The sequence below is a fragment of the Tachyglossus aculeatus genome, chromosome 21 (genome assembly GCF_015852505.1).
Source record: "Tachyglossus aculeatus isolate mTacAcu1 chromosome 21, mTacAcu1.pri, whole genome shotgun sequence".
NCBI lineage: Eukaryota > Metazoa > Chordata > Mammalia > Monotremata > Tachyglossidae > Tachyglossus > Tachyglossus aculeatus.
Window position 1 is genome coordinate 27,014,656 of NC_052086.1, and position 22,001 is coordinate 27,036,656.

At 50.4% G+C, this 22,001-nt stretch overlaps 1 protein-coding gene across 1 annotated transcript in view; it reads right to left on the reverse strand.

Moving 5' to 3' along the window:
• The window catches only part of NCOR2 (nuclear receptor corepressor 2), a 443,860-nt gene that overhangs the window by 121,573 nt on the left and 300,286 nt on the right, over nt 1-22,001 (reverse strand). Inside the window, exons 10-13 of the mRNA XM_038762437.1 lie at nt 13,477-13,649; nt 11,091-11,184; nt 8,066-8,244; nt 897-951 (exon numbers count right to left, since the gene is read on the reverse strand). Coding sequence (XP_038618365.1) covers nt 897-951; nt 8,066-8,244; nt 11,091-11,184; nt 13,477-13,649 — 501 coding nt within the window. The remainder of the gene's footprint in view (nt 1-896; nt 952-8,065; nt 8,245-11,090; nt 11,185-13,476; nt 13,650-22,001) is intronic.

Genomic DNA, 22,001 nt, shown 5'->3' on the forward strand with positions numbered 1-22,001 from the left:
GCTTTGGGTGCGTGAGTAATAGAGTGTGATGTATGGCTTGGGAGAATCACTGTACCGATGGGCTGAACTGGACCTGCTGTCCCGGCCATGCTTCAATTCTGTGGTCCGCCCCAGTCTGAAGAAGATTCCAACGGGTGCGGGGACCGCTACGGCCAGACCGTTCTCGCTCATGTCTGGTTTCCCTTTGCCCAGTCTGGTCCAGATCGGCTCAGCTTAAGGTCAACTCTGGGCCAGTGGGCCTGGCTCTGCACTCCTGCTTATCAGTACAGCAGAAACACAGAGCTGGGTGCCTCTGAAGACAGAGTCTACCCCTCTGACTTCTACATAACTCTGGTCTTCGGAATGGTCACTAGGCACATTCTTCGGGGTAACCAGAAATGAAGCGGGGACATCTCCTCGAGGAATACATGGGAAGGTGTAGCTGGGGAAAGCCGGGGGTAGCCCAGGGCTCCCAGAAGAGTAGAAAAATTTCACTGACTGAGTAGGAGGACCTGGCTTAGGGATGGAGAGGGGCTTGACAAGGAATTATTCGACAGACAATTAATCTCTCCCCCTTCAAAGCCATAATGAGGGCACATCTCCTCCAAGACGTCTTACCTGACTAAGCTCTCCTATCCTCTTCTCCCTCTCCCTTCTGCATTGCCTGACATGCTCCCTTCATTCACCTCCAACACCAGTATAATTTACGTACATACATAATGTATGTATCTGTAATTTATTTATTTCTGTTAATGTCTGTCTCCCCGAGACTAAGCTCGTTGTGGGCAGGGAATGTGTCTGTTATATTGTACTCGCCCAAACATTTAGTACAGTGCTCTGCACACAGTTAACACTCAATGAATACCACTGAATGCACTTCCCATCTCTGAACCCCCAAACATGGGAAACCCACTTACCTTCCTCTCTAGGAACGAGGCGATCAGACCAAAGTTCTTGGGGTGCTGCATGAACCTGTGAAAACCGAAGAGAGGGTGTAAACTGGGATGGAGAGTACGGATCAAGGGCGGGCATCGAGGGGGTGCAGCCGCTGCCTGCTGTTCTCGCGGGCTCTGCCTCCAACGTGTCAGCCCGAGCTGGGCTGTGGGAGATCCGACTGGGGGTCGGGCGGCGAGTGCCGGCGGGGGCGGAGGGATGGAAGGGGAGCGAGAAAGGGTGTTCCTCAAAGTGACTCATCCGCTTGAGCTCGTTTGAAAAAATATTTGTTTGTCCTGCTAAGGCAGCTTCCAGGAAAGATGAGAACATTTTACTTAGCCTATTCAGTTTTCGTCTTTTACCGTGGGCCTGGAGGCAGGCAAGAGCTGAGGGAAACACACCCGCTGCCCTGAGCTTCTAGTCTGGGCATTTCCAGGACCTGGTTTGGGGATGGGGGTGGAGACCAGACAGGGGAATGGGGTGAGGGAGGCGGTGGCGCGGGGGGAGAGGAAGGACAGGCTGAGGAAGTTTGAAAACTTCCAGTTCTCCCAGGAGATAGGCCTGGCCGCTGCCTAAGGCAGTTGGATCAATGAGATCATTGGCAGAGGAGTCATTATTCCATGGCTGCTGCCAAAATCTCTGGCACTTTTCAAAGGAGGCTGAGGCGGGAGAAGGGCAACTTTACTATAAACGGGAAGGGGGAGGAGAGGAGGAAAAGGTGTGTGGGAGGAGAAGAACGAGAATGAGACAAAAAAAGGGTGATAGAGACTGAGACTGAGAGTGACAGAGGAGAAAGCCTGCCATGGAAAGAGACAGGAAGGGGGGGGGGGGGGGGAGAGAGAGAGAGAGAGAGAGAGAGAGAGAGAGAGAGAGAATGAATGAGGCTAAGGAAGGAAAAATTGTGTCTAATTACTGTTAAGTACTGAGGAATTACTAGGAAATCACCGGGCAGAGCTAAAATGTCATCAGGACAAGAACTCTTTAAAACCCGGTGTTGGGTGGAACATGCTGCTTTTCCCATGGAAAGGCTGCACTTCCGGGACCAAATCTCGTAACTTAAAACCCGGACGTTCCTTGAGCTTCTCCCCCACCCCACCCAGCAGTCCCCTCCCCATGCCGGGAAGGCTCGACTAGACCATTCTCTCTAGTGCGCCGTGCCTTCCAGGGCTCAGGGGCCGGGGTCCCTCACGACCTCACACTTCTGGGCAGGGACACCAACTGGCTGCCTGCCTCAATACCCTGACTCACCACGTCCTGTGCCAAGCCAGCTCAGGGGCAGGGGGATTCAGGTGTACAGTTTTTGCCAAAGAACCCCAACCTCCTGCCCCGCAGCCCCCACCTCCTCTGAAACAGCAAGGCTGATGAGACTCCAGCAACATTTCCCTCAGACAAAGGTGATGGGACTAGTGAGGAGTGACCCCCAGCCCCCAACGTTTTCTCTCTTTGCTTTTTCTTTATTTCTTTCTCTTTTTTTCCCCTCTCTCTCTCTCTCTCTCTCTCTCTCTCTCTCTCTCTCTCTCTCTCTCTCTCTCTCTCTCTCTCTCCATTTTACAGCCTTCTCACTTTCATTCACTGGAACAAATGGAAACAGATGCAATCTACTATCATCCTGGTCATTTCTGTTAGTCACTTTCCTCTTGCTCAGAATAGCCACCCTACTTCCTCCATCCCCTCCCCACCCAGCCCTGGCAGCTCTGTTGAACAACCTGTCAGGAAGGGAGGCAGGGCTGAACTCTATTGCCAAGAAATTCAACTACCAGGTGTCTCGATTTAGGCCATTTCCAGCCCACTGACCTCTCCCTAGAAAGCTAGGGCCCAAGGGAGACGTAACGTCCATGGGCTGGGGGGTTCTTTCTCCAGAGAGCCTTCTGCCCTTGTGATTTGTGGTCTGAAGAAGGGGCTTCCAGCTCCTCTCTCGCGTAAGCCAGTCTAGTTGCCTTCTCTCCATCTTTCCATAGGCCTCACTCAAGATGCAGCAGAACAACAAATCTGGATTCCTGCCTGGCAACAGCCTCCCTGCCTTCCCACCCTCAAGGCCTGCTGCCACACTCCAGTGAGCTCACCATCCCTAGGGTGACTCTGTCTGCCTCTTTATTACAGAGTCTTGCCTCCCCCTCCCATCAGTGCCCCTCAACACGGTCTGGCTTTTAAATGGCAGCAACCACACTGGGCTGGGGGAGATGGGAAATGGGGATCTCTAGAGCGATGCTCCTCAGAGACAGGATCCCACACCATCCCCACCCCTTGCTACCCCCGAGAAGGTCATATTTTTATTTTTATGGTATCTATCAAGCACTTACTATGTGCCAGACACTGTTCTAAGCACTGGGGTAGATACAGCGTGAGAAGCAGCATGGCTCAGTGGAAAGAGCATGGGCTTTGAAGTCAGAGGTCATGGGCTCAAATCCCGGCTCTGCCAACTGTCAGCTGTGTGACTTTGGGCAAGTCACTTAACTTCTCTGGGCCTCAGTTACCTCATCTGTAAAATGGGGATTAAAACTGTGAGCCCCCCCGTGGGACCACCTGATCACCTTGTACCCTCCCCAGTGCTTAGAACAGTGCTTTGCACAAAGTAAGCGTTTAACAAATATCATCATTTTTATACAAGGTAATCACATTGGACACAGTCCATATCCCATATGGGATTCACATTCTTAAACCCCATTTTTTATAGATGAGGGAACTGAGGCACAGAAAAGTTAAGTGACTTGCCCAAGGTCACCCAGCATACAAGTGGTAGAGCCGGGACTAGGACTAGGCCCATGCTCTATCTACTATGTCATGCTGCTTCTTGTATCTTCCAGAACTCCCATAATGCTTTATCCTTGTCCAGAGAAGCAGCGTGGCCCAGTGGAAAGAGCACGGGCTTTGGAGTCAGAGGTCATGGGCTCAAATCCCGGCTCCGCCAATTGTCAGTTGTGTGACTTTGGGAAGTCACTTCACTTCTCTGGGCCTCAGTTCCCTCATCTGTAAAATGGGGATTAAGACTGTGAGCCCGCTGTGGGACAACCTGATCACCTTGTAACCTCCCCAGCACTTAGAACAGTGCTTTGCACATAGTAAATGCTTAATAAATGCCATTATTATTATTATTATTATTATTAATCGTATTTACTGAGCCCTTACTGTGTAAAGATCACTGTACTAAGAGCTTCGGAGAATACAGTATAAGAATGTAACAGTCCTTAAAACTTTTACTAAAACCGTCCTGGCCCATCTCGGATTAAGTAGACCCCAATCATGCTGGCTAACCCTCGGGAGCATTTAGGAATATGATTGCAAATCATCACTTTCAGTTTCTGTTGTTGGGGCTCTGATGAATTGGGGTATGTTCTATTCTTCCGCCTCTGCCACAGACGCGATAGAAAAGCAATTTGGGTCGGTCTTCCTCCCCAGTAGAATATAAGCTCTTCAAGGGAACGGATGGGGTCTCCCTCTTCCTCTACCACCTTCTCTAGCTGTGTGACCACAGACGATCACACTTCTAATGCCCAGTGTGCTAGAATTGCCAAGTTCAGAAAACACCCTACACCAAAACTCCAAGAGTAATCACTGACAAAAGCAGTGCCTTCCTTCCTCAATCAACCAGTCAATCAATCAGGAGTATTGACTGAACGCTTACTGTGTGTGGAGTGCTGGACTACGCGCTTGGTAGAGTAATAATCATAATAATAATGATGGCATTTATTAAGCGCTTACTATGTGCAAAGCACTGTTCTAAGCGCTAGGGAGGTTACAAGGTGATCAGGTTGTCCCATGGAGGGCTCACAGTCTTAATCCCCATTTTCCAGATGAGGTAACTGAGGCCCAGAGAAGTTAAGTGACTTGCTCAAAGTCACACAGCTGACAATTGACGGAGCCAGGATTTGAACCTATGACCTCTGACTCCAAAGCCCGTGCTCTTTCCACTGAGCCACGCTGTTTCTCTAGAGTAAGAAGAGAGCAGCATGGCGTAGTGGATAGATCACAGGCCTGGGAGTACAAAGGATCTGGGTTCATTCATTCATTCATTCATTCATATTTATTGAGTGCTTACTGTGTGCAGAGCACTGTACTAAGCGCTTGGGAAGTACAAGTTGGCAACATATAGAGATGGTCCCTACCCAACGGCTGGCTCACAGTCTAGAAGGGGGAGACAGACAACAAAACATGTTAACAAAATAAAATAAATAGAAGAAATATGTACAAATAAAATAGAGTAATAAATACATACAAACATGTATACATATATACAGTGCTGTGGGGAGGGGGAGGAGGTAAGGCGGGGGGGATGGAGAGGGGGAGAAGGGGGAGAGGAAGTAGGGGGCTCAGTGTGGGAAGGCCGAGGTGAGCTCTCAGTAGGGCTTTGAAGGGAAGAAGAGAGCTAGCTTGGTGGATGTGCGGAGGAAGGGCATTCCAGGCCAGGGGGATGACGTGGGCTGGGGGTCGATGGCGGGACAGGCGAGAACAAGGCACAGTGAGGGGATTAGCAGCAGAGGAGCGGAGGGGGCGGGCTGGGCAAAACTTCTAGTCCCGGCTCCTCCACCTGTCTTCTCTGTGACCCTGGGCAAGTCACTTCACTTCTCTGGGTCTCATTTCCCTCATCTGTAAAATGTGGATTAAGACTGTGAGCCCCATGTGGGACAGGGACTATGTCCACCCTGATTAGCTTGTTATCTACCCCAGTGTTTAGAACAGTGCCTGGCACGAAGTAAGCGCTTGGCAAATACCATTTAAAAAAAAAAAGACAGGATCCTTGTCCTTGAGGAGCTTGGTTAAAGGGTGACTGGGGCTTCAGAACTGGTTTGCACAACGTTTTGCAGGTCAAAGCTCCATCACAGAACACGATAATCCTTCCTGGTTCATTTCTGAATTTTGACTATTTGCCAAGGTACCCCTTGCCCCATCTTCACCTAATCCCAGGCTTTATAACCAAGGGGTGCTCCAAAAATGTCACCGGGCGACCTACCAGAAGCTGCAGGATAGGGAGGGGCATCGTTGACACTTTGGTTCAGTTGGAAATCACTAAGTCAGTCCTTGGAGGAAATACTCATCCCGCAAAAAAAAAAAAAAATGAGCATTTTCTCTAATTCCCATTTCTTCCACAGCTCTCCAAAGATCACACACACATTTGCCTAAACTCCGGCTCCCTCCTCAATTTCTCCTCATACTATGGCAGAGTGCCCTTGTTTCCATCTGGTCTCTCTATAGCCAATGGCTGCCTCCCGCCATTGGGTCACTTCTGAAATCCTGCCAGTGAACATGGGCGGTGCTGGGGAGGGGTGGGACTGGCAAGCCACAAAACACTGTGGGTTTCACCAAAGGAACCCTCGGTTCACAAATCCACTGGTAGCTGAGCAATGCCAACTTGCTCTGTACTCTGCAAAGTAGCCACTAACTTGGGTAGACAATGGGAGTTGGCCCTCTGGCTGGCTGGGAGATTCTGGGAAAAGGTCACTGTACATGTTTTTTTGTTTTAGGCTTCTGCAACTGGTGTTCTATGTCCTCCTGTATGTGTGCTGCTTTCATGCCTCACTCAGCAGGGAGTTCGGGGACAGAAGGGCTGTTGATGGATTCAATTTTCATGGTAAAGAGAGCAGATCTAGGTAGGTGAGGGGGACTGTTGGCAATATAACAACAATAATAATAACAATAATAGCATTATTTGTTAAGGGCTTACTATCTTCCAGGCACCGTATTAAGTGCTGGGGTGGATACAAGCAAATCGGGTTAGCCACAGTCACAGTCTCAATCCCCATTTTACAAATGAGGTAACAGGCACAGAGGAAGTGATGTGACTTGCCCAAGGTCACACAGCGGACAAGTGACAGAGCCGGGATTAGAACCCATGATATTCTGATTCCCAGGCCCATGCTCTATCCACTAAGCCATACTGCTTCTCTATAGATTATCCAATCACAGGAGAGGAACTCGAGGTCAACTAGTCCATCCCCCTGCCTCTAAGCAGGGCCAAACCATTCCAGAGGGGATATATATGAGTTATATATGAATATGTTACTCTGAAAGTCAAGAAAAGCCAGTTTCTCTGTCTTCCTCGGGGGTCTTTTCCAGGGTCCCAAGTATCAGAAAGTTCTTGCTTTCCTCCAACCTATATCTATCTCCCCCAACCTCCAACCTACATCCCCCTCAGCAGCATAAGCCCATTTCCTTGTGTTTTATCTTCAGGGAAGATAAGGAACCTCTGATCACTAACCCTTTCAACCCACTGTTCACTGACCCATTTGAACTAGCTCAACACAAACAACTGTCCTCTAAACAAACTCAAAAGATAAACCGCTTTAAAGGGAACCCAACAAAAAGAAAGCAGAATGAAGTTTGTGTCTGGTGATCTCTACCCTGAAGGAAATCGTTAGACTTCCCCTGGCTGAGTCTGCTGGGTCAGTCACGCAGACTCTCCTGGTCCACTTAGCTAACAGGTAGAGATGCAGTATGGGGCTTCATATGGGAAAAGGGATGATTCCAAACACCCCTGAAACTCACTGGCATTAGAGTGGTGGGGCTTACAGCGGACTGTTCCCACCCAACTCCAAACGGATGAACATATTGACGTCCCAAAGGAGCAGGGGGAATCCTCAGTTTGGTCATCACCAATGACTGCAAAACAATACACTAATCCGTATGTGTTTCCTCCTTGGATCGAGGCTCTGGACTTCATTACCCATCCCAGGGAAAAATCACCAAATTTGGGGGGACCATCTGAAGAATCCATCACTGCTCTACAAGTGAGAAATCTAGACAGGTTTTTGGTTTTGCTTAGACTCGTCCTCCAATATCCCAGTTACTTAATATTAACAGGGCTCAGGCAAAGACCCTATCACTGAGGGTCACGAGGTTTGGAGATCCCCAAGTAGGAAGGAGGCATCTCTTAAGTTTAACATCTCAGAGAAGCAGCGTGGCTTTGTGGATAGAGCGTTGGCCTGGGTTCTAACCCCACCTCCACCAAATGTCTGCTGTGTGACCTTGGGCCAGTCACTTAACTTTTCTGGGCTTCAGTCACTTCAGCTGTAAAATGGGGATTAATATTGTGAGCTCCTTGTGGGACAGGGACTGTCCAACCTGGTTAACTTGTATCTACCCCAACACTAAGACCAGTGCCTGGCACACAGTAAGCACCTAAGAAGTACCATAATTATTATTATTAAGTCTAACTCACTTTTCCCGAAACGTCTCCTTCTCTTGCTCACTCCACATATTCATGACCTGTCGGTCCTTGTAGACTTTCATCGGGTCATCCATGAGCCCGTTCATGTTGATGAACTTGATGCGTTGTTGGTCTGCATCGTAAAGCATGGGAGGGATCACGGCCAGCTGACGCATCTGCTTCTCTAGATTCTGGGGGAAGAGTCACAAGAGGCAAAGAAAACACACACCAGTCAGCCTGAAGCAGCCTGGGGGAGATGTAGTGAGTACAGATGTTCAGAGGGAGAAAAAAAATAGATCAAAATCAAAGTCAGAGAATAATCATAAAAAAGTGAGACTCGTGCTGGTGGGGAAAGAAAAGGAGGATTTAAAGGCCAGCACAAGAGACAGGTTTATTGTAGATGGAATCATAAATTAAAAGCTGAAAGGGGCTGCTGCCTTATCTCTGTCAGGAGGGAAACAATTCTTCTCCAATGTGGAAATAAATCCAAGGGTTGTGAACCAAGCTGGCCCCAGGGCCTGCAGCCCTGACCACCCAAGCTCTGGGGACAAGGGCTGGGGCACATCTGCTCCAGGATAAATCCTGGGGAGGGGGTTGGGGTGTGTGTGACGGAGTGGGGGAAGGATTCACACCTGCCCTGGAGGGGGTGATGGAAGAGGCCAGGACTCAAGGTCACTGGAGGAAAAGAGGGAGGGTAACTGGAAACTCCCCATGGTTCCTGACATTTGACAGGCAAGGAGGAGGACTGTTCCCCCTCCTCTTCATTCCTCTGTGCCTGTGGGGGAGGAAGGAGAGGCAGGAGGGGTGGAGACATTGGAGTTGATGGATTACCCCCACCCTTGAGGGCAGGGGGACACAAGTAGGATAGCCTAGGACAGCGTTCGGCCCAAATAGGGCTCCCATAGTGCTCCCTGGCCTCTCAAGGGGACCCTGTGGGATGAGCACATTCCTCCTATCCACTGTGACTCTCAGGGGGAGGTCAGGCCGGCTCATGGGCTAGCTCCTCCTCCTCCTCCTCCTCAACCCGGCCCCGCAGTCACTCCTGTAAGATTCCCTTGACCTGTGGGTCCAATCCCAGGTCTCCCTATTCCCAGTCCCCGGTCCCTGAGGCCAAAGCCCTTTCACAGAAGGCCGGCCTTGGAGCCTTAGATCAGGGGAATTCTTTAGCAGATCTCCTCTGACATCTTCTTACCCCACCACCTCCTGCCCTAAGACCAATGGCCAAATGCATGTCTCCGCCTCCTTGGGAGGTGGTTCAAAAACTGACATAACATTCTTCAAGGCAAGTGCTCCCAAAAGTGAATCCTCAGCATTGAACCTGACTCAGGGCTCTTTCAGCTTGATTTGATACTTCTCTGAAACTACTCATTCACTTTCAGTGGGGGAGCAGACTCACAACAAAGAAGATCTGTCTGATCCCTTTGTCCCTCTGGGATCAGAAGGATTACACATACACACACAACACACAGTCATTTCATCAATAACTTGTGCTTTCACACTAATTTGGGATAGAATGTTGTCAGGGAATTGGAGAACGCTCTTGCGATATGGGGTAGCTGGCTGGAGAAGCTCCGGCACAGGGTGGGTTTGTGGGGGTCAAGGTGTGCAGATGGCACCCAAGTTATGGAGAAACAAGGGGTTCTTCAAGGACGTAACCCCTGTGTTATGGGAGGACAGACTGTTCTTTCCTGGCCGGTAGCTGATTTCCAAGGCCGGATTAACACAGAGGCAGGTTCTGGGTGGGAGGAGTGTGTATGTGGGTGGGTGTCGGGGGGTGTCGTGTGAGTGTGTGTGTGTTGGTGGGGGTGGGGGTTGGGGGAGAAGCATGGGAGAAATGAGTCCCAGGCAGGGCTGGTCCCCTCAAGGTGAATGCCGAAGGGGCTGGTATCGTTTAACCTGCTTGCAAGCCTGGCTCTTATTCTTCAGAGAATATGGCCTCCAACAATCAATCAATCAATTGTATTTATTGAGCACTTACTGTGTGCAGAGCACTGTACTAAGCGCTTGGGAAGTACAAGTTGGCAACACATAGAGACGGTCCCTACCCAACAGTGGGCTCACAGTCTAGAAGGGGGAGACAGAGAACAAAACAAAACATATTAACAAAACAAAATAAATAGAATAGATATGTACAAGTAAAATAAATAGAGTAATAAATACGTACAAACATATATACGGATATACAGGTATATATGTATTCAGACCACAGAACCTGCCTCTCAGCTCAGTATCCACCCAAACCGTGCCAGTCTGGGATGGACTGGCAGCAGTTATGGGCCTTGCCAGGCCCTGGTGGGCAGCCAAAACATCCATTGTGATGGGCCTGAGCTGTCCCCAAGGTGCCTCTGCTTCACCTCTGGCTAACCTTCAGGCCCAGCCTCCAGGCCTGTCCATCTGTCCTAGTCCCAACAACAAACATGTCAGCAATCCTCAGGGTCATCAAAATTCTACCAACAATTCCTTTAGCTTTATAGAGAACCCTGCAGACAAGGCTGCTAAGGGAGCAGAGAACCTAGAGGCAGGAAACTGGCTGACTGAAGAGATGGAAGGCTGAGGGGAGGCCGAAAGAGAAGCAGTGTAGCCTAGTGGATAGAGCATGGGCCCGAGAGTCAGAAGGACCTGGATTCTAATCCTGACTCTGCCACTTATCTGCTGTGTGACCTGGGCAAGTTATTTCATTTCTCTATGCCTCAGTGACCTCATCTATAAAATGGTGAAAAGACTGTGAGCCCCATGTGGGACATGGACTGCGTCCAACTTATCTTGCATGTACCCCAGAGCTTAGTACCGTGCCTGGTACATAGAAAGTGCTTGAAAAATGCCATTTGAAAACAAAAAGAGGCCGAGGGGGGAAACTGAATAGGGGAGACCGACTGGGGGAGGCTGGAGGGGAGTCTGAAAGGGAGACTGACGAGGGACACTGAATTGGGGAGACTGAGTTGGGAAGGTTGAAAGGCAAGGATGAAACAGAGAGGCTGAGAGCGAGAGGCTGATGGGGAGAAGCTGAGGTTTGGAGGAAACCATGCTGTGATCTCACCTCCTGTTCCGAGAGTCCATCGATGATCTCAGACACTTCGTGTTCACTGCGCGCGGCTGACATGGACAGCCCGCTGCCCCTTTGTCCTACCCTGCTGGGAAATGGCACAGGCAATACTGAGAAACAGGCTCTCTGCTGTACAGGGTACATCCCCCCCGCCGGCCTCTGTCACAGCCGCCGAGGATGACCGGGCCTGGGAGCTTCCCCAGACAGGAAGTGAGGTCGCAGGCAGGAACCTGTCTACTAGCTCTGTTATATTATATTCTCTCAATTGCTTAGTACAGATCTCTGCACACAGTAAGGCTCAACAAATACGACTGATTGATTGGCAGAGCTCAGCCTTGGTAGAGGGGAAGAGGGAGGTGCCAACTCCTGAGTTCTGTGGCCCCCACAGTCAGGGCCCTCCCAGCAGAGAGGGATGGACCCAACAGCCTAGAGGCCCACTTTGGGCCACAAGCACACGGCTTCCTGTCCTGCCCTGCAAGCATAAAGGTGCCCAGAGCTGCTCCCTGGGAGTCCTCTGTGGTCTGCCACTTCCACTTCCTCTATTTCCCTGGCCGCCTTGCCAGCAAGACAGCCACAAGGGTTGGGGAAGGTGGAGAAAGATGTGTCAGGAAGACGAAAGAGGAGCAGGGAAGAGAGGAAGAGGAGGGCAGTGCTCGGAAGGGGAGGGGGCTGCCTCTCTCATGCCATCAATGGCTGAGCCTTGCCCTTAGCTGTCTCCTCCAGGAGTTTCTCTGTTGTCTAATTGCCCCAGCCAGTACCCCCACAACCCACTGCCCTGCTGAGCTCTCCAGACCTGTTCAGTCCCCCAGCCCCTGCTTCCTTTCCTTCCCTCCCAGCTTCTGGGGCCCCACATTGCCTCGCTTTTCCTCTCCATATCCCTGAGCTGGACCCCAAAGCAGGGCCCGGGACGCACCAAGAGAGGCGCTTCCCCATGGCCATTGGGATCTAAAGCGGATGTCCAAATCACAGTCCTCAGCTGCTGCACGTGGGGGCTTGGGGACTTTCGCTGACCATCACGGAGTAGCCATGTTTGCTCACTTCCTCACATTGACCCAGGCCATCCTGGTGCACCGGCTCATCAGTCAATCAATCAATCACATGTATGGAGCATTTACCGTGTGCAGATAACTGCACTACAGCTCAAACCCAGGCTGAGCCATAACCTGGCCCCAGATCAGACCAGAAAAACCACCCCTCAGCCCCAGTCTCGGGGCAGCCCAACGACAGACAGGAACACACTGGCACATCCCAGGCCAGAACAGCCACGTCCTGTGTACCTCGGGTAAGTGGACACGGTAAGCAAGAACCAGCTTCAACTGGTGTCTTGGGCTTGGAGGCGGAAAAGGACAGAGCTCCTTGAAAGGCTCCAAGTTAGCCGTCCCTCCACAGAGGGAGACAGAGAAAGTAGGGAGGGAGAGACAGAACAAAGAGCCAATCCCACCTCACCGTGACCTGCTGCATATACCTGGTGACCTTACATCCTGACACCTTGGTATCCAGCTCAGCCTCGTTCCCCAGCTCCCCTCTGAAGATGGTGCCCGTTCTGCTGAGCTCACCACAGCTTCAGATCACCCTCAGGGTCATTTTCCAAAATGAAACACAGTGGTCTGGAATCCCCACCCAAATAACTTGGATTTCAGCTGCCCAGAGCAGTTTCTGTGAAGCTCCATTCCGCATGGCTTGCTACAGTCATCCGATCCAGCGCGGGTCAGGCGCTTTCAGACAGGGGTACAGGTGTATGGGTCTTTTTTTTTTTTTTTACACAGTATCAGAGAAGTCAACAAACCACCCCCGCCCCTACCTGAGCAGGCTCGGCCCACAGACAACTAGGGGTGCCTCAATCTCTGTCTTCCATCAAAAGACCACCTCTACCCTGCTGTGGTCTTGCAGCGCTGCATGTAAAAATTTGGTGCTGTGGGAGAGCCAGGCTTGTCCAGGAGGCCGACATCAGTGGCCAGTGGGAGAGACGATGGGAGCAAAGGGCTTGGGCTGCATTATGAGGCTTGACTGACAATGATGTGGGGGCACAGGAAAGGACTTGGGCCAGCTGGAAGCTCACACCAAAGGATCCTTGGGAAATCCTTTCTCTTTCCTGTGTCCCTCCCCCCCCTCCCCACACCTATTAAAGTGGAAGGAGGGGCAAGATAAAAGATCTGCTGGCTCATTCAGTTCTCATGAATTTACACATCATCATCTAAGCTCTCTCTCAGGCAGAGGGGCAGACTCAGTCATACACAGTCTTCAAACTCTTCCCCACTTTAAGCCACAATCAAAAACCAAGACCAGACCTGACACAGTGCTCTCCTCCCTTCCGTACTTGGGTTGACGATCCACCCACCCATCCTGGCCCCGGGCCTCTCCTGGCTCCATCTCTCCTCACCTCTGCATGCGCTCCTGCAGCTCCCTCTGCTTCCGGATCTCTGGGAACTGCTTCTCATAGTACTCCCGCACTTTGCTCTCCTTTGCCCGGCGCCGAGGGTTGTTTTCAATGCGTTCGACTTTCTTTTCCCAGGCTTCCATCAACTGGTCATACCGCTGGCAAAACTTCTGTTCCTGAAAGGGCCAAGGAAACAGAGAGAGTTAGAAAGACAGGCAGACAGAGAGAGGCAGAAAGACAGGTTCTCTGAGTGCCAGCCATGGACCTCGGCACCACCCTAGCCTCTCCCTCCTCTACCGGATAGCCCCCTCAACCCCAAACCCAACTCTACAGTAGCTGGGAGCCCGGAGGGAAGGGACTGGGTTTCCCTGCCCACCTCCCTTGGTAAGACTAGGGGTGGCGGCCTGGGGCTCAAGCCTGACGGAGGAATGATCCGGGACCAGCTTCACAAGAGGAAGGGGCATTGTCTTTCAAAAAATGCCAGATGGTGTCCAGCACAGTTAGTTATTTCAGGGGAACTCTAATTTGGTGGAATCCAACCTTCAAAAAAGGCTCTCTTCTAGTTTCTTGGCAACACCTCATACAAACTCTGCCCCACTCCTACCCAAGTAACAATTAAATGAAAACTCAACCACACACCCACCTAGACTCTCACCCACAAACCCACCCCCCCACCCCCCACACACACACTCTCACTCTAGTGTCCAGTACACTAGAGTGTCCTTCCTGGAGACCATCTGACTTCCCAGGGCTGTGATGGGATCCTCATCCAATTGCATTTATTGAGCGCTTACTGCGTGCAGAGCACTGTACTAAGCGCTTGGGAAGTACAAGTCGGCAACATATAGAGACAGTCCCTACCCAACAGTGGGCTCACAGTCTAAAACCAGAGAACAAAACCAAACGTACTAACAAAATGAAATAGAGTAATAAATCTGTACAAACATATATACATATATACAGGTGCTGTGGGGAAGGGAAGGAGGTAAGATGGGGGGATGGAGAGGGGGACGAGGGGGAGAGGAAGGAAGGGGCTCAGTCTGGGAAGGCCTCCTGGAGGAGGTGAGCTCTCAGTAGGGGTATTTCACCCCCATTTTACAGATGAGGTAACTGAGGCACAGCTGGCATATGGCGGAGCTAGAATTAGAATCCAGGTCCTCTGACTCCCAACCTCATGTTCTTTCCACTAGGCTAAACTGCTTCTCCAGTTTAGGGATGGACTCGGCTCTCTGCTTGGGCCTACCCCTTTCCCTTGCTCTCTGGACTGATTTTCCCCCATCTATCTAGTAAACCCACCGCCACGCCTGGCCTACTCCAAGAGTTAGTTGTGTCAATAAGAAGCTTCCAAGACAGAAAGAAAGGAGGAAGTATACCCAGGACTTCAACTTGAGACGTTACTACAAATTACTCCTTCTCCCTTCCGTGTTGCCCTTGCACTTGGATCTGAACGCTTTAAGCACTTGATATTCACCCCATCCTCAGACTCACAGCACTTACGTACATATCTGTAATGGATTTTTCATGTTCGTCTCCTCCTCTAGACTATACTCTCCTGTGAGCAGAGAATATGTCTACCAACTTTGGTTATATTGTACCCTCCAAAGTGCTTAGTACAGAGCTCTGCCCACACACAGTAAGCACTCAATAAACATGACTGATTGATTAGGCTTCAGAGGCTCCACCTTGCTGCTCCACAAAAAGCATTTCTTTTAGTCTGGGGAGGAGGGGGAAAGGTATAAGGCATGAGGGGAAGAAGGAAGAGGAGAAAAAGGGGGAAAGGGGAGATGGGGAAAAGGGTAGAGATGGGAAGGATAGCAAAGAGAGGGGAAGGAGGAAGGAAAGAAGAATTCGTGCCAGACATGAAGGTGTGATCGTTTAAGTGAATACCCAAAAGAGCAGAATGGGCTCCCGCCATGACCCAGCAGCCCAGGACCCAGGAGCCTGAATCCCAGCAGCTCACAAGCCAACAATGTGTCGCCAACAATGGCCCCAGCTTGGCAGCGGCTGGCATTCTGCCACCAGAGAGCCAAGCGGGACCAACACCCTGACAAAATAGAAGTCCTTCTGCTTCTTCTCGGGGCTTTCCCCACCTGGGTGTGCCCGCTAGCCAACAGAGGAAGAGGAAATAAAGAAGCCCACAGGAGTGGAAAACCCCTCGAGTAATCCGTGAGGAGCCAGGCACTCTCCTCTGCCAACCACAAGGGAAGCTCAAGCCAAGGCTCGGCACCAGATGCCAAGAGGCTCACATCTGGGAAAGAAGAAGAGGACCAGAGCGAGAGCGGGTCCCTGGAAGTTGCTGAAGAGCTAAACAAGTGTCCTTGAGCATGGTGAGGTGGAGACGAGCAAGAGGAACACAGGAAGGCTTCAGCTAACCCAGACGATTCCTTTTAGCCAGTAGCTCCAAGTCCACCCTTTCCCATCTACCTGAGCTCCTGGCAAAGGGGACATTGTTCTAAAACTTCCTTTTCTTTCCTAACCCTTCTCCTGGTCCAGGAGCTGGCAAGCAGAGAACTGTCAAAAGGTAGGAACTGAGGGGAAGGAAAGGCAGAGGATGAAGAAGGGCTGTGCAATACATTTGTAAAAATAGAAAAAATACCCAACTGGGTCCACCAGCCGAATGTTCGATCCCTAACAGGGTCCCCAAACGGACTGGGAGGAGCGATGGGAGAGCCGCTCTGCAGAAGCAGTGCGGCCTAGGGACAGGGCATGGGCGTGAGAGTCAGAAGAATGTGGGTTTTAATCCCGGCTCTGCCATTTGTCTGCTGTGTGCCTCAGTCACCTCATCTATGAGCCCTATGTAGGACAGGGACTGTGTCAAACCTAATTAGCTTGCATCTCCTGCAGCACTTAGTACAGTGCCTGGCATATGGTAAACCCGCAACAAATACCATAATTATACACTGTAGACTACCTCCTCCTGGAAACATTATCCAACCTCGGCTTTACTGACACTGTCCTTTCCTGGTTCTCCTTCTATATCTCTGGCCGCTCATTCTCAGTCTCTTTCGCTGGCTCTTCCTTTACCGCCCACTCCCTAACTGTGGGCGTCCCTCAAGGTTCAGTTCTGGGTCCCCGACTATTCTCCATCTACACCCACTCCCTTGTAGAAGTCATTCACTCATGGCTTCAACTACTACCTCTATGCGGATGATACCCAAATCTACATCTCCAGCCCTGATACCTCTCCCTCTCTGCAGAATTGTATTTCCTCCTGCCATCAAGACATTTGTACTGGGATGTCCTCTAGTCACTTCAAACTTAACATGTCTAAAACAGAACTTCTTATCTTCCCACCCAAGCCCTGTCCTCCCCCTGAATTTCCTATCACTGTAGACGGCATCAGCATCCTTCCTGTCTCATAGGCCTGAAACCTCGGCATTATGCCTGACTCCTCTCTCTCATTCAACCCCCATATTCAATCCATCACTAAATCCTGTCAGTTCCACCTTCACATCACTAAAATCTGCCCTTTCCTCTCCATCCAAATTGCTACCGTGTTAATCCAATCATTTATCCTATCCCGCCTTGATTATTGTATCAGCCTTTTTGCTGAACTCCCAAACTCCTGTCTCTCCCTGCTCCAGTTCACACTCCACTCTGCTGCCTGGGTAAGTTTTCTACAGAAATTTCTACCTGGATAATTTTTCTACAGAAACTTTCAGGCCATGTTTCCCCACTCCTCAAGAGACTCCAGTGGTTAACCATCCACCTCTGCATCAAGCAAAAACTTGTCACCATTGGATCACTCTGTATCCCCCCCAGCGCTAAGAACAGTGCTTTGCACATAGAAAGCGCTTAACAAACACCATCATCATTACTATTATTTAAAGCACTCAATCACCTTGGCCCCCTCCTACCTCACCTCGCTACTCTCCTACTACAACCTAGTCTGCACATTTGGCTCCTCTAATGCTAACCTTCTCACTGTACCTCGATCTCACCTATCTCACTGCCAATCTCTCACCCACATCTTGCCTCTGGCTTGGAACGCCCTCCCTCCTTTTATGCGACAGACAATGACTCTCCCCCCTTTTAAGCCTTATTGAAGGCACATGTCCTCCAAGAGGCCTTCTCTGACTAAGCCCTCCTTTCCTCTCCTCCCCTTCCGTTCTGCGTTGCCCTGACTTGCTCCCTTTACTCATCCTCCCTCCCAGCCCCACAGCACTTATGTACATACTTGTAATTATTTATATTAATGTCTGTCTTCCCCTCTAAAGTCTAAGCTCATTGTGGGCAGGGAATGTGTCTGTTTACTGGTATATTGTACTCTCCCAAGCATTTATCACGCTGCTCTGCACACAGTAAATGCTCAATAAATACAACTGAATGAATGATTACTATTAGTATCATTCATTCAATCGTATTTATTGAGCACTTACTGTGTGGAAAGCACTGTACTAACCGCTTGGGAAGTACAAGTTGGCAACATATAGAGACGGTCCCTACCCAACAACGGGCTCACAGTCTAGAAGGGAATAATGTTGGCATTTGTTAAGCACTTACTATGTGACAAGCACTGTTCTAAGCACTGGGGGGATACAAGGTGATCAGGTTGTCCCACGTGGGGCTCACAGTCTTAATTCCCATTTTACAGATGAGGTAACTGAAGCCCAGAGAAGTGAAGTGACTTGCCCAAAGTCACCCAGCTGAAAGTGGCGGAGCTGGGATTAGAACCCCACCCTCTTTCAGAGACATCATCAACATCATCAATCATATTTATTGAGCGCTTACTGTGTGCAAAGCACTGTACTAAGCGCTTGGGAAGTACAAATTGGCAACATATAGAGACAGTCCCTACCCAACAGTGGGCTCACAGTCTAAAAGGGGGAGACAGAGAACAAAACCAAACATACTAACAAAATAAAATAAATAGGATATGTACAAGTAAAATAAATAGAGTAATAAATATGTACAAACATATATAAATATATAGAGGTGCTGTGGGGAAGGGAAGGAGGTAAGATGGGGGGATGGAGAGGGGGACGAGGGGGAGAGGAAGGAAGGGGCTCAGTCTGGGAAGGCTTCCTGGAGGAGGTGAGCTCTCAGTAGGGCCTTGAAGGGAGGAAGAGAGCTAGCTTGGCGGATGGGCAGAGGGAGGGCATTCCAGGCCCGGGGCATGACTTGGGCCGGGGGTCGATGGCAGGACAGGCGAGAATGAGGTACAGTGAGGAGATTAGCGATGGATGAGCGGAGGGTGCGGGGTGGGCTGTAGAAGGAGAGAAGGGAGGTGAGGTAGGAGGGGGCGAGGTGATGGACAGCCTTGAAGCCCAGGGTGAGGAGTTTCTGCCTGATGTGCAGATTGATTGGTAGCCACTGGAGATTTTTGAGGAGGGGAGTAATAACAACTGAATGCCCTAAACTTCTTCCCTTCTACTCATCCAGTGCAACTCCCATTTATTTCAACCCTTCCTACATCTACTAATCTTTTCTGCCACAACTTCCTGTGGTAACGAGGCCCATCCCGGGAGAAGGAATCTCTCTTGGGCTTGGTTGGAGGTTGTCCCTTTCAAGTTCCGACAGATGCCCCCTCATCCTGGCATGCAATAAATCCCCTGATCGCCAGTCTTGGTCTTGCCCCACTAGAGGGCCAAATCTTTCCATTTGGAAGGTACTCTGTCTCCAGAAGCGCCTCGAGAGCAATGGAGCGAAAGCTCTGTATCACTCAGGCTACTCCCAGGAAAAGCCAGACCAGACTGCAGCTCCATGGGCCAACCTGGCCATCGGCTTGAGGCCTATTGACCTGGAAGCGCTGCTGCCTCCAGAAGTACATTCCCCAAGACTCTGTCTTTGGCGTGACTCAAGGGGTGACCTTTCAGTGCCTTTTCCACTCCCTATTTCTAGACGTTTGTGAGTCATTTCATCTTCTTTTCCCTTTCATGACATGGCTGACAAAGGAAAGACTCAGTGCAGGCGTTTAGACCCCAGTCTCCCCTCTGTCCTCTGGGTCACCCCATGCTCTCATCACCCTGCAGCAGCAGGGTTCAGTCCCGCAGAGCCAAAGAAATGCAACCGCCCCCAGTCTCGCCCAAAGGTTAAAAAGGCGAGATGCCAAGGCTTTGTCACTGAGCTCTGACTCTACACCCCCACAGGTTTTCCCTCAGCAACCGTTCCCTCTCTACATGCTACTTGACTGGAGCGCGAGTCTGAAATCAACCGGTAGGGAAGCTCAGGACTTCCGAGGCGGCAGTAAACTTCCATCACTCTTGGAGGAAGGAAGCAAGCCCTTGCCGGTCTTCATCTTTCCCAGGGGGTACTTGCTTTAGTCGGCCTATGCGTCCCACACTTAACCGGTGACAGGGCGAGGCACTGCCCGGGTGGTCAGCAAGACAGAGAGAGAAGAGTCTGGCCATGCTATTGCCAACATCATTTCCACTTTTTCTTAGAAAATGGACATATCAGGATAGCAATTGTAGGCTTCAGCCCCGAGTCAGACCCAGTCACACCTGCTCTGAGTAGCTGAGAGGGCTGCTGTGAGCGGCCATGGGGAGAACGCTCTTTGAGGGGGGCTGCGGAGGGAGACAGCAGAGGCTGGAGATGAGCAAAGGCTGAGGGCTGCAGTCCATCTCTGCGGCTGGGGTACTTACTGGATAGGATGGTCACCTTTCCGGCGCTAGGGCCAGCTCCAACTAGGGCACGGTTCTTGGCCTCTGAGCTGCCTTTGTGTCCCGACCCACTGCCCCTCTGTGGGCTTGCGGGAAGCACTGGAGAAGCTTTGCAAACAGTAAGCACTCAATAAATACGATTGAAAGAATGACTGAATGAATCCTCCTGCAGCACCAGTCCTCGCCAGGCTCAATCTCGTGCTCAGAATTGCCTCGGTTCCAAAATAAACCCTGAAATGGAGAAGTGTCATCTGCTCTCCTCCGGCCGGGCTTTGGGCTGCGGGCACGTTGGCCAAATGGTGCCAATGGCATCGGCGTTCCCCTGAGCCCAGCAGACCCCATGGAGTGAGAAGTAAGGCCTTGGGCACTGCCCGGGTGTATGCTTGCAAAGGGTGAAGCTGGAGGCATCAAGAGGAAGGAGCAACCTACTCTGAAAGTCCCAATCTCTGCCTCCCTTGCTTTAAATCCTCAAATGTCTCCCACTGGCTTCTTCCCCATTAATCAAGAACCAGATACCAATTCAGGTTAGAAGCTTGGAGTGTTGGGAACGTGTGGGGCCTGTCTTAAACCCTAAAGGAAAATGGTATTCCAGTCACTTCCCCAGAACCACCGTCCCTGTGGTGGATTCCCTTCCCTGACTGAGTGAGAGCACGGTCACGGTTTTCTCCCGACTCAGGTCCAGAGACTCCTTTGATTACTTGAGTCACAAGAATGACCTTCCCGTCAGTGAAATTCCATGTTTATTTTCAGGTGTTTTATTTGTTGCCTGATGCTGCAATGCTGTGCACACGTGCTTGTTCAAGTATTATAATAATAATAATAATAATGGCATTTGTTAAGCGCTTACTATGCACGAAGCACTGTGATCAGGTTGACCCATGTGGGGATCACCGTCTTAATCCCCATTTTACAGATGAGGTAACTGAGGCACAAAGAAGTTAAGTGACTTGCCCAAAGTCACACTGCTGACAAGCGGCAGAACCGGGATTATCAATCAATCAATTGTATTTATTGAGCGCTTACTGTGTGCAGAGCACTGTACTAAGCGCTTGGGAAGTACAAGTTTGCAACATATAGAGACAGTCCCTACCCAACAGTGGGCTCACAGTCTAGAAGGGGGAGACAGAGAACAAAACCAAACATACTAACAAAATAAAATAAATAGAATAGATATGTACAAGTAAAATAAATAAATAAATAAATAAATAAATAAATAAATAAATAAATAAATAAATAAATAAATAAGTAAATAAATAGAACCCATGACCTCTGTCTCCCAAGCCCGGGCTCTTTCCACTGAGCCACGCTGCTTCTATATCATCATCATCAATCGTATTTATTGAGTGCTTAGTGTGTGCAGAGCACTGTACTAAGCGCTTGGGAAGTACAAATTGGCAACATATAGAGACAGTCCTTACCCAACAGTGGGCTCACAGTCTAAAAGGGGGAGACAAAACCAACTATATGTACGGGGGGTGGGGGAGAGGCACCTGGCATCTATTTCTGGGACAGGAGCGCCCAGGGGAAGGGGTCAGCCAAGTTGACTCGCAGTTCCACGGCCAAGTGGGCCCTCAGACAAGGCCATCCTGGACAGTCACCGACAACCCTCATGGTTCAGGAAGGGCGCACCTGTCCACATGTTTGGTTTTGTTGTCTGTCTCCCCCTTCTAGACTGTGAGCCCGTTGTTGGGTAGGGACCGTCTCTATACGTTGCCAACTTGGACTTCCCAAGCGCTTAATACAGTGCTCTGCACACAGTAAGTGCTCAATAAATACGATTGAATGAATGAATGAATGAATCCAACAACAGGCTCTGCTGCCCTCTACTGACCGAAGGTGGAACGACAGTACTGCTGGTCCCTTGTTCCAATCCCAGGTCAATTTCCCCTCAATCAATCGTACTTATTGAGCGCTTACTGTGTGCAG